At 37.1% G+C, this 12,579-nt stretch overlaps 1 protein-coding gene across 2 annotated transcripts in view; it reads right to left on the bottom strand.

The window, feature by feature from the left end:
* Window positions 1-12,579, bottom strand: part of COG6 (component of oligomeric golgi complex 6) — a 58,962-nt gene that overhangs the window by 28,429 nt on the left and 17,954 nt on the right. For both annotated transcript variants that reach the window (XM_009568738.2, XM_054083548.1), the window contains exons 5-10: window positions 11,416-11,527; window positions 9,661-9,743; window positions 9,384-9,454; window positions 8,160-8,253; window positions 4,368-4,496; window positions 4,164-4,255 (exon numbers count right to left, since the gene is read on the bottom strand). In XM_009568738.2, the coding sequence (XP_009567033.2) occupies window positions 4,164-4,255; window positions 4,368-4,496; window positions 8,160-8,253; window positions 9,384-9,454; window positions 9,661-9,743; window positions 11,416-11,527 (581 nt within the window). The remainder of the gene's footprint in view (window positions 1-4,163; window positions 4,256-4,367; window positions 4,497-8,159; window positions 8,254-9,383; window positions 9,455-9,660; window positions 9,744-11,415; window positions 11,528-12,579) is intronic.

The raw sequence follows: 12,579 nt of genomic DNA, 5'->3' as shown, positions 1-12,579 counted from the left end.
TAGCAAGAAAATGTCACAGAAAGGCTCAATATTAGCACTTCATGAAACTAAACAGAAAAAAAAAGGCCAGTGAGATGCTCAAGGAGCAACAGTACATACCACTCTGAAAGGCCTGAACCGTAAATACACCTGCCTGTCTGGTACTGACATGCTTATGGCACTGTTACAAATTAAATCGCATATGTACCTCCACACTGCTGCGTGCTGCAGGATTAGCAGACACTTCCTCCTCAGCAGTAACTGAAATTCATCTTTCACAGAACTATACAAAAAAGAATATTGCCCTATCCACACAAATGAATTGTTGCATGGCAACCAATACTGTCAAAAATCAATCAAACCGAAAGCAACAGATCTTCAAGCTCTCACTTCAGTAACAGCTCAGAATAGATTTATGGAGACAGCAATACTTTAATTCTAATTTAAAACTTGTCAACAGGAGTTCATCTTCAGACGGGACCCATGTAATGAACAGTAAACAAACTGACTGTGACATGTGATAGAAACCAGGTGACCTGAAGCTCTGTTTTGCAGCTTATTTCAGACTAAAAGAGATTACCTTTAAGAGGAAAAATTATAAAAGATAGAGAAGTGTGCCAATGTCTCTTTACGCCAAGATACGTGAAAAGCCACAAAAGCAGAAACAACTAGAATCAGTGTGGTGGCTGTAAGAATTTCAGCATACTAAATTGGTAAGATAATAAAAATATGTTTATATATTATTGATAACAAGGAAGAAAATAAGATTATAAACCACAGGTTGCACGGTGTGTTGTGTAATGACTAGCTACCAGAATTGCCCTAACAATTCACACATTTTTTAGTGGGAACAGTGACACTTTTACTGTTCATCAATATAACAAGCACTGAGCATGTACTTGCAATGGTGTATCTAAACCAGATTGACTTAACAACAAACTCCCAAGCATGAAAGTTCTAGCTGCAAAAATGGACAAGTTCAAATATGTAGGGACATACAATTACAATCTTAGTAAATTGCACTGTGTTCCTTCACATATACTTTCATGTCCAATTAGAATATTTAAGATTCAGTAAAAAGAAATCTGCTAGCACAATCGATTAGATAACTGTTACAAGTAATAGCACGTTGCTCTAACATAAAAGAATGAAGCAGTAAAATCCTTAGAGACACAAAATCACTTTTAGAAAACATTTCATTACTGAAAATATATTTCTGTCTTCCTGCTCCACCATATGCCATTTTTGTCCACACACACTTCCACAAGGAAGAGATCTTCCTTGGACTTCATTTGGCTTCTGCTTTCCAGCTAGGTTCCTATAACTCCATGAGAAATGAGTTTCTGCTGCTTTTCCTAAGACACAACCAACTCAGGATCTGTATTTATATAAAGCATATAGTCTCAAGGTACTTCAGAAGGCTGCAGTCCCCATAAATAGCTCTTGTTAAACTCAGTGGTATCTCAAAGTACTGCTTCATCTTAAGAGATCTTCTCACATAACCATCTTTGTCATCAAAAAAACATCCCAAAGATGGAGAGGAATAGTTAATGGACAGTAATTCCCAGGCTTTGTTGCTCCCAGGATGAAGTTAAGAATCCCTTTTTACATTTCTTGAAAACTGCACAATAACAATGGCAAACTCATTATTGGTGAGCTTCAGAAAACATATCTTTTCCTTCAGACAGAAATACTGAATCTCTTGTTTATACTAGTCTCTTGGGAAATAAGTTTTGGCCTACTGTTTTTTTTTGGAATATTTTCCCCGAAATATTTATGTTCTCCGTATTGTCATCAAGCAGTTTACTCTGATCTATGGCTGAAATGCCCTAAATATACCTAATTCTGTGGTCATAGTATCTCAGCCTGACTCCCTGACAAAAGACCAAGAGATTTAGAAGTTAAACAGAGCTCAGCAGAGGAGGTGGGACAATTTCAGAACAGAATGCAGGCCTGGGCAGCAGCAGTAGCACTGTCAACAGCAGAACCAGATACAGTAACATCCTCCATGGGGCCAACTTTTCATAATGGACTCCCTAAACACAGCAGAAGCATCCAATAAGTCAACTACAAAGAACTGCCATGTCTTTTTCTCTACTATACAAGCATCATGAGGACTACTTTTTCTCTTCTCCCTGAGATACTGTCAGTAAATAATATTAAATTCACCTCTAGAGTATGCTGTAACTGTGGTTAAAACCCAAGAATGTTCCTTCAGTTTGGTTTACAACAGCCTCCATGCTCATACACTATTAATTAGGAAAGAGAATACTTCCAGCAGCAAGGAAGATGAGAATGCATATTAACGTCAAATCCCAGAACAGGACTCAATTAAGACATAAGAGTCTGAAGAGCTCACCAGATCAAACGTAAGTTCTCACACCAAGTCTGTGACAACTGAGTACACACGCTTAATTTATGAAAGAGATCTCTGGCTGAAGCTATGCAGGCAAATCTTACTACAGCTTCTACAGGAAAAATGCCTTAAAAGTAAAGGTTCAATGTACTTAAAAGAGAGCAACAGAGCTGAAGAATAAGCACGAGAATCTGTAGTTCTGTTAATGAAGGTGAGCTTTGATATTAAAAAGATTCACATGTCCATGAGCAGCTTGCTCTGACCTCCATAAACCTGCAATATGTTGCAGGACAGAAGAAAATTCCATTTTATTTGTAGCACACAAGGAAGAAGAAATTATTTTTTAAAAATATTACTAACAAATGAGCAAGGCATAACACGAATCCTCAACATATCTCATAGCATTCTGCTTATGGAACTGTCTGCCTCTGGCCTGGACAGGTGCACACTCTCCTGGATGGAAAAACTGGTTGGATGGCCAGGCCCGAAGAGTGGTGGTAAATGGAGTTAACTCCAGCTGGAGGCTCAGGGCTGTCCCTCAGTGCTCAGTGCTGGGTCCAGCCCTGTTCAATGTCTTTATCAATGACCTGAATGAGGGGATCAAATGCACCCTAAGTTAGTTTGAGGACTACACTAAGCTGGGTGGAAGGGTTGATCTGATCTGCTTGAGGGTAGGGAGGCTCCTCAAAGGGATCTGAACAGGCTGGACCACTGGGCTGAGACCAATGGTATGAGGTTTAACAAGGCCAAATGCCGGGTCCTGCACTTGGGGCACAACAACCCTGTGCAGTTCTACAGACTAGGGGAAGAGTGGCTAGAAAGCTGCCTGGAGGAGAAGGACCTCGGGGTGTTGGTTGACAGACGAGTGAACATGAGCCAGCAATGTGCCCAGGTGGCCAAGAAGGCCAATGGCATCTTAGCTTGTATTATCAGAAATGGCATGACCAGCAGGGCCCAGGAGGTTATTCTCTCTCTGTACTCGGCACTGGTGAGACCGCATCTTGAATACTGTGTTCATTTCTGGGCCCCTCACTCCAAGAAGGATGTTGAGGCTCTGAAGCGTGTCCAGAGAAGAGCAACGAAGCTGGTGAGGGGGCTGGAGAACAAGTCTTATGAGGAGCGGCTGAAAGAGCTGGGGTTCTTTAGCCTGGAGAAGAGGAGGCTGAGGAGAGACCTTATTGCCCTCTACAACTACCTGAAAGGAGGTTGTAGAGAGGAGGGAGCTGGGCTCTTCTCCCAAATGACAGAGGACAGGACAAGGGGGAACAGCCTCAAGCTCCGCCAGGGGAGGTTCAGGCTGGACATCGGGAAAAAATTTTTCATGGAAAGGGTCATTGGGCACTGGAACAGGCTGCCCAGGGAGGTGGTTCAATCACCATCCCTGGAGGTATTTAAAAGACGGGTGGATGAGATGCTCAGGGACATGGTTTACTGCTTGACAGGAACGGTTGGACTCGATCCTGGAGGTCTTTTTCAACACAGTGATTCTGTAATAAGCAACCCTACGACAATGTTTTCAGAGAGGTATGCATGTAAATACATTAGAGATTTTTTGAACTCGTGTACAGTCTAAAAGGTCCCTTTGTAAATTTAGTGCAAAACTATTATAAGCACAGTAAAATGGAAAGAGTGCATTTTGAAATATTCTTCTTCATTAAGGGCTTTCTTCTGGCAAAATGCAACCACCAACTACTCTGGAATTGCTTTCAGGAAAATCTAAGCTCACTCTCATAGCTGAAACCCAGCCCAAGAAATTAATCACACTTTCTGACTTATTACAGACAACTTTCTATCATTTCCCAATTTACGTCTTAAAATCTAGTACTACCTTGAATAGTTACAAGCTTTAACATAGCTTCTAGGTGTTCTTTTTCAGAAGCTGTAGCTTGATGCAACCAGGCCAGCATGTCTCCTACATACCTAAACAAAGACAGAAATTTCTGTGTAAATTCACAGTTTACAGTGTCAGGGATTCAAATTGCTTACAGGCAAAAGAAGGATCATTTTATATACATTCTTGCTAGCACTGTACCTCAGAGGATCGTGGGAGTGCATTTCAATCGGGCGGGGAGTACCTCCCAGACCTCCTCTGGTGAGAGCATCTATAAAGCCACGGACTACAGCACTCCTCCTAGCTGTTCCAAACTCATCCAAAGTGTACCTGTTATTGAAACATGAAAATGGGTTTTTGCGGATGAGGTTTCACGGGGATGAGGTTTTCCTCATCACAGTTTATTAGTTCAGCTTTACAGTTAATGCGAGTAACCATTTTTATAGTTACAGCAACGTTGCATCAACGCTTCTACTGTGAAGCATTCAAAATCTTGGGATTTTCTCGACTGCTCTAAACAGATAATAAAGATAACTTTCCCTGACCCTCCCATTCCCTCACCCCACACAAATAAATAAATAAATGAAAAATCAGCCTGTCCATTTTTGTACATATAAGCGTGTATTGACAGGTCTAGAACTCCTGTTCACATGTGGTCCATCTGACCGACAAGAAGCAGCAACTTAGTGCACCGCAACACAAGGCTTTCTCTTTCTTCTAGGCTATCACGATTAGTAGCAAAGAAGTAATTTTAATTTGATAGTTGTTCACTGGTTTTAATCAAATCAGTCTTAGATATTTAATGGATGGCGTAATGGAGTGGATAGCACAATCTCAAATGGCTTACTGGTAGTAGAGGAGTTACCAAGAACATACACTACTTATTTTTGGCACAGGCCACTTTCATAGCTGAGGCATGATAACAAGGGAAGAATGGGAAATGAACATTGCTAACATCCCTGTTACATCTGCTAAGGAAGAGGATTTTTACAAGCCAGGGAACTCTATTTTTTTGAAGGAAAAAACCCAAACAAACAAAACCAAGAACAAATTTAAGCATTCTGAACAAAACACATAAAGGAGAAAAAGACGAAAAACACACGACAGCTTATTTTTCCAATATAATTGAAGAAATGCCAAGGAGCAAGCATGGTGTCACATACCAATGACACCCAGCAGCTGAAAAGACATAAAAATACTACTAATAATAAAAAGCATGTTACTCACTGACTTAAGTTAAATGAGTACTACATTCAAAATTAAACAGAAATGGAGAACAAAATACAAAAGAAAATAATACATTATTTCAAATATTTTCTAACCTAAGTTTAATTAGATTTCTATTACACTATAAAAAGTCCAGAGGACCCTTCAGTTTTACTCTTTTCATTGACATTACTATTTGAGAGAGGGGCAGGAAAACACTGTAAGGATCATGAAATCCGTTTAAATCTTTGTCTTTATACACTTTATCTGTTAACTTGGAGAGTAAATATCTGCAACTTAAAAAAAAAAAAAAAGCTAATGTAAAAAGTCTTTAATAAATTACTATTTACAAAATTTATCTGGCATCTGCTGACTACCTACAGTCCAGGAGTAGCAAGCAGTGTTGCAGTGAAAGTGTTTGTAGAAAACAGCTAGGTGCTCCACCCACCCAATAAACAGCTATATAATAGATCATTAAAAAATACAGCAGCAAAACAGACCTCATGATCCTATTAGTTTAGAAAATACCATTTAATAATGATAATTTTATTTTCAAAAGAAAAAGAAAACTGATTTTCCTCTTGCACACAGTAGAATAGGGTATAACTATGACAAAATTCTGCATCCTGAAAAAAATTAGTAATAACTATTATTTGCACTAGAAACACAGTATTTACTACTATGCTATTACATACACTCATCTTAGGGGCAGAAAACAACATTTGAATTCTTTTCAACATAGCTTCAATTTTTCAGAAACCCAGTACAGTAACGCTCACCAGGGGAGAGGAAGGAGATGAAGAAAAAGCTTTGCAAACCAGAGTGAAGGACGGAAGAGGAATACTGCTTTGAGCTATGACTCCATGTATTTTCTACAAAACAGTTTTCTGTTATCTGTTTGAACCAGGAAGTGAAAACCAAACTGAAATGTTTATTTCAGATCCCTACTGACTGCAGTTCCTGCAAGTCCATTCATGATGCAATCTTTCTGTCACCTTAAAGGTTAGCAAGACACAAGTCAATATAAGAATACAAGAATTTGTAGTTTTGTTTCTAAATTTCTGCCTTTCTCGATCTTACTCACTTTCACTAATCAAATCACAGCCTTTATCAGATGCAGAGGCAGTGATTTGGAAAAGTGTATAATTTGCACAGTAGTACTTATACGTGTAAAACTAACAAAACTACCTTCTTCTATGACACCATGTTTTGCACTTTGAACTCATTAATTTGTTATGCATTAAAGGTATACAAAAATTTTTGGAAGGGAATAAATGAAACCTTGAGATTTAAAAGGTAAAGCATCAGTACTGCAATTTCGCCAATACTGCTGTAGCAAGTAATTAAGCATGATAATCTATAATGAGAGACAAATGGCTGCATCTTCCACAGTAATGTTTACTTCTGCTTTTTTGGCAGAAATAAAGTCCTACCTACCAAGTTCTACTTTTGTTAATACTAGTACTGCTGTTTGCGAGAGAGATTCAATAGAAAAACAAGAGTCTCCTTTGCAGATTCATTTTAAACTGGCCATCTGTGGGCTTATACAAAAGTGTTGGGGCTTTTTTCCATAAACATTAAGAGAGCAAAACAATGGGTTTATGTTGTTTAAAAGTAACATAATTTCAGAAAATATTTATTACAGAAAATATAAACTGTATCTAAAAAGAATCCAATAAAATGTTGTGAATGCAGTTGTGACTGAGTCTTTGCAGCTGTGAAAAAGGGCCTAGAGGAGGGAATGCAAGAAATTCCCAATTCCTAGCTATGGCCTGATATATGGCAACATACCACATGCAATAGCTGGGGAGGCCGAGTGACGTCACTTGTCCTTAAATCAATTAACTGAACTGACTGAGCTTGTCGAGATGTGTGCACCCTCTTATACTGGCAGAATTTTCAAGACCCACTTGCACCATCTACATTGTCATGAAAAGCTCCATGTCACATAACCCCACCTTTGCAGTTTGACTTGCACCTTTGCTCTTATTCAAGACCAGGCCAGCCTTTGAAAGACAGACCAGTAGTCTGCTGTCCTGCACACCCGTAGCTACAAGTAATGTACAGCTGCAAAATGTGATAATGCATTTTTCAAAAAAAATCCTAAAAAGCAAAGAAGTGTAAGAAGTACCTCTTCAGGTATGAGCACCGCAGTAAAAACAGTTCTTCAGCGCCACCACGTGGTTAAACTGTCCGTACTAACTACTATTTCATTTAGGATTGAAAAGTCCCTTCAGCAAATTCTGAACAGTAGTATGTGTATGTGTATGGAAATATACACAAATGTATCCCTACGCTTTAGAGGCCCATACATAGTAGACTGTTAGATCTATTAGATTCACAAAGTAAAAAAATTGATACAGGCTGGTTATTTTTCACTCAAGTGTTCCTGGTAGTAAGAATGTCTTCTATTATGAGTTGTACAGTAGCATTACCAAAACCAATCACATGCTTTGGATAGCATTTTTTTCCTTCAGAAAATCCTTCCAACAAGAGCAGCAAAATTTCAGAATTCATTTAGATTAAAACAATCAGTCTGAAATTTTACTTCAATTAGAAACTAGTAAGTTGGAAAAAGGCCAGTAACATCTACTGTACCATAATTGTGTCAAAAAGACTTCTGAAATTAAAACAATTTGAAATAGGATTTTTTTAGAAAATACTTTTTTTAAGACCTGATGCAAGACTAAATTGCCACCATCCTTGGCCCTGTAATTCATGCCTGTCTAAGCTTCCTAGGTTGGGAACAGTAATTTCTGTTAGAGATAATCACGAACATTTACTTACTTATAGAGGACAGGTCTGTCTTGTAGGGCTTCCATGGCTTGAGCAAGAACTGGAGAAATGTCACATGACTCTTGTGTCAAACTCCTGCATTCATCTGTAAAATTTCAACACAGAAGAAAGTACATTCTTTACACTCATATACATTTTATAACAGGTTGTCAAATGAGAAAATGAATTAAAAACTCAAAGGGTTTTAATTTTTAATTGAAGCCTTCAGAATATGCTGCCTGGCCTAGTCTGTGGTAATGTAATTAAATTCCCTCTAAAGCTGTACTTTGCTGTAAAATGGATGTCCATCACAAATCTGAACAATAAGAAAAATAAAAGGAAGCTTACTATCTGTTTGCGCCCACATAAAAACATCAAATCATTCAACCATCAGAATTCTGTCAGGCTCATACTTTATAACTATTTACCATATACCAGCTAAACTAGTATGAAAAAAGTGTGCAAGCACTTAAGCAAGTTGTGAGTTTGTTCGGTTTTGGTTTTACTTTCCATTAACTATATAATCTTGCATATTGGAAGAAAGAACATGGAAATCATATATATTAAATCAAACATTGGCACAAAAATTATGAATTTTTATTAGGCTGAAACTACCATTATTTGAAGCTTTGGCACCCACTGCAGAACAGCTAACACAAATCTTCCTCTTAATGTCTTGAGAGAAAATAAAAGTAATACAAAACCATCTACATCTTAATCTATCAAGATGTTACATTGAATACTGATGCCTGGATCCAGAGTACATAAGCAAAAGAAAAACAAAAAAAGACAATCATCATCTACTATCATACAAAAGAGCATCCTGATAAAATAAGTTTGGTTTTTTTCTTTTTTAAAGGTAATAAACCGCTTCACACATGAAACTAGACTTTACTGCCAAATTGTCAAAACCAAGAACTTCCCTGTGACCTGAACAAAAATGAACTGCAATACCCTTAAACTGCTTTGACTACCAAACGGTAGTTGTTGTTCGCTATGGAAAACCTTCTGAAATTGAAAACAAGCAATACAGTTTTGCGAACAGATAAGATTGGCCCAAAAAAGAAGAGATCTCCAGTTAACTATTTGGCTTACAACAGATCTTTCACTACAAACAAAACCCAAAACCTTGCTAATGAACTTGGAAAGTGGTTTTTGCAGAGTTTAATCCATATCAAGGAATTAAAGGAATCATCATAATAATATACACAAACATAAAAACATTCTTAGTCCTACTTTGAGTCCATCTGTAAAGTCGTTCATAAGACGTTTCTTGCAGTAAAGCCATCTGTTCCATAATTTCCAAGCTACAAGACAAAAAGATTTTATTTGCAAATCCTGTTTTAGGTAGCACTAAAGCAAAGGCATATACAAATCAAATAAAACACATCATTATTAAAACTGTAAAAATTGAAAAATACATTACTATGTTTTTTATGTGAAATACTCTGTGAAGTCATATGAAGTAAATTATGAAACCTTGCTGTAACTTCTGCTTTTAAGTGGCACTTACCCTGCTCTCTGCTGATTTGTCCGGAGGAGAATCTTGACATCATCATGAATTTGCTTTACTCTTCCCAAAGCCTTGAAAAAATCCTAAATCAATCAAAAAAAAAAGTTTTCAAAAGCAGCAAATTCTGATTCAAATCTCTAGCATCCTGTACTCCCCATTTCAATTCATCATTTATGCTCCTTGCATGTCTGTGTTCCAAATGCTCTTTTTATATAATAAGGTAACAATTTCTAATAAAAATCAAACATTTGCAAGTGACTAGACCAAAGTTTTCCAGGACCATCCTCCCCCTCTAAAAAACAGCACAGCAGTGAAAAAAAACCCAGTAACTAGAAGACACAGCCATAGGGCCAAGAGGTTATTTTGTTACTGTTTTGGAGAGCAAATGGAAACCTACTAAGGTTTTCAAACACAGGTTTTATTAAGAAGTCATCTTTCAAATATCATGCAGCAGACTAGAGAATTCAGGTATAACAGTTATACCTTTTGTGATTTGAATACAGTTTGCCTCAGAAAAAGCAAGTTCCATTCTGGTTCAGTTCTTATAGAAATATACATATTCTAAGCAAAACAGTCAAAGTATTTAATCTACTGCTTTGCATTAACTGTGTTGAAGGTTATATAAAAACCCAAATCACTCTTCCTTTAGCAGGGGAAAAAAAAAAAATCACCAAAACAGAAGCCTGAGTAAAAATGTTCTAAGCACACTGTTTGATTACATCGTAAGAGAGAAGAATACACATTATTTTAGTGGTCTGTCATTTCAGCAGTACAACTAGGATACCTCAGTTACTTCTGTGCATTTTTTAGGCACACAGAAGTATCCAAAAGTCTAATCCTTCTGCTGTGAACCACGCACTGAGTAAATGGCACAGCTTTGCTGTCATTGTTCCCTGCAAATTGTGCTTTTTAGAAACATGAATGTTCTTTCACGGTAACAGCTGGCATAAAGGCATACAGCAATTACTCAAGTCCACAATCATTTAACACATTCTATTTATGCTTTCATTAGCACTGTTCATGGGTTATCTGTTCCACACCTTTATTAATGCTTTTACTCCAGACAGGATGCCTGTGGAAATGAGATAGTTTGTCTTAGCAGGTAGTCTACATTTAAGTGAAGGTTTCTATGCAACTACAGTAATAAAAATCTATTAAGTGTACTCAATTCCCTCATTATTCATTTTGTTTTCACTGGAGAACAATGTGCCAGCTTATCCAAACCATAAACATATTCAAAACCATGTTTGGAAGGTGGCTAAAAGTGAATCAGTACCTAATATCTTCATCAACTGAATAATAATGAGAAAACATCTCAGCTAATATTGTTTCAAGTCACTGAGTACCAATACACATGCATATGCAAAATGCACACACGCATACACAAGAGTAGTATTATGGATAAAAAAGCATTCAAATTTTTCATGTGCTTCATCTGAGTGCGATGAAGTCTTGGAGCATCTTCACTGAAAATTCAGGCTTCATAAAGGTCTTTCTGAAGCGTAATACCATATGATAGCTCATTTGTCCCTTAAACTCGTTACACAATCTAGAATTTAATGTTGATTTTCTTCTTTGTTATTGAATCTTTCATCACATATTTCAAACTCATTAGAAATTCACCATTTTGCTAAAAGGTACATTGCTACATAAAAAAATTAAATTACAAACTGATAATAAAATCTCATGTACAAGTCAGTGAGGCTGCTTCTACATTTTAGTTCAGGGTGAAGCTTTTAATGTGCATAGAGTTACCTCTGTAATTGGCTCATCTTTTGTGCCTCGAAGGAGGTTCATTTCATCTGGTGTCAGCTGGAATTTTGCTATGAATGCATCGGCAACTTGTGCTTTCATTTCCAGTCTCTGACTGTAATAAAAAAAAATTGAAAGAACATCACCTTTTTATCCTTATCTCCGATTTGTTTTGCATATACATACTTTTGGAAATTAGCATTAGAAATCAGTATTATTAAATTATAATAATATATTCCAGTCATCAAACACTTGAGTTACACCTGCAAATGATCTTCCATCAAGAATACACAGATAACCGAGTAAAGACAATATAAAGGTAAGTTAACATATTTAAAAACTCCTGAGGTTCTTCAAAAAAAATAAAGAGTTTTTATCACAAATGTCCTAACCCAGATACTTCATGCTTCTATAGTTGTTATGCCTGCAGTTATCTCCTTTCAAATTCATCAAGGAAAGAATAGGGTTTCAGCTTATATTTTCGAAGACACAAAAAGGTGAGCACCAAAACCGAGAAAATGGATCATTAGAATAATCTATTTTTCTGTAGAGCAGATCCATTTCTTTTAACAACATACAGTTGGAATACAAATGTACTAATCTCATGAGCAATCAAAATGTAAGGTCTAATTCTCTTCTATCACCCTCCTTGAAATAAACAGCAAGGATGTAACACACAAACGCCATCTCGTGGGCAGCATCTCTCTGTGCATGTTTTGTCATACACCTTACAGCCACAGAATGACTTGAATATAGTTTTATTCCACAGAAAGGGACTGGAGTTCTTATGGTAACGAAAAAATTGCTCAAACTGTGGCTTTAGCACACAGAATTCCAGGAAATAAAACCTACTTCTTCCAGACACTGAGAAGACACTAATTAGGCATTTGTATAAGAACAAGGTTCAATCACTTTAAGACCATTTCAGTTTCCAACGTAATTACTGCAAGTTAAATACACTGCTATTATAGGGTGGTAAGACAGGCAAGTACTTTTCTAATACTGACTTCAATAATTAAGTTTCTTTACAAGATCAAAACATGAAAATTAAGTTTTTACTTATTTACCACTTCTCTACTATCCAACCAGTAGCTGGACTGCATCCAGCTATAAGAAGCTTTGAAAACTGGATTCCCTTCTGTAGGCATGGATGACCTGCAGTTCCAC

Source organism: Cuculus canorus, chromosome 1 (assembly GCF_017976375.1).
Source record: "Cuculus canorus isolate bCucCan1 chromosome 1, bCucCan1.pri, whole genome shotgun sequence".
NCBI classification, from domain to species: Eukaryota; Metazoa; Chordata; class Aves; order Cuculiformes; family Cuculidae; genus Cuculus; species Cuculus canorus.
Note: the sequence above shows the minus strand (reverse complement) of the source record. Positions and strands in the feature narration are given on the sequence as shown.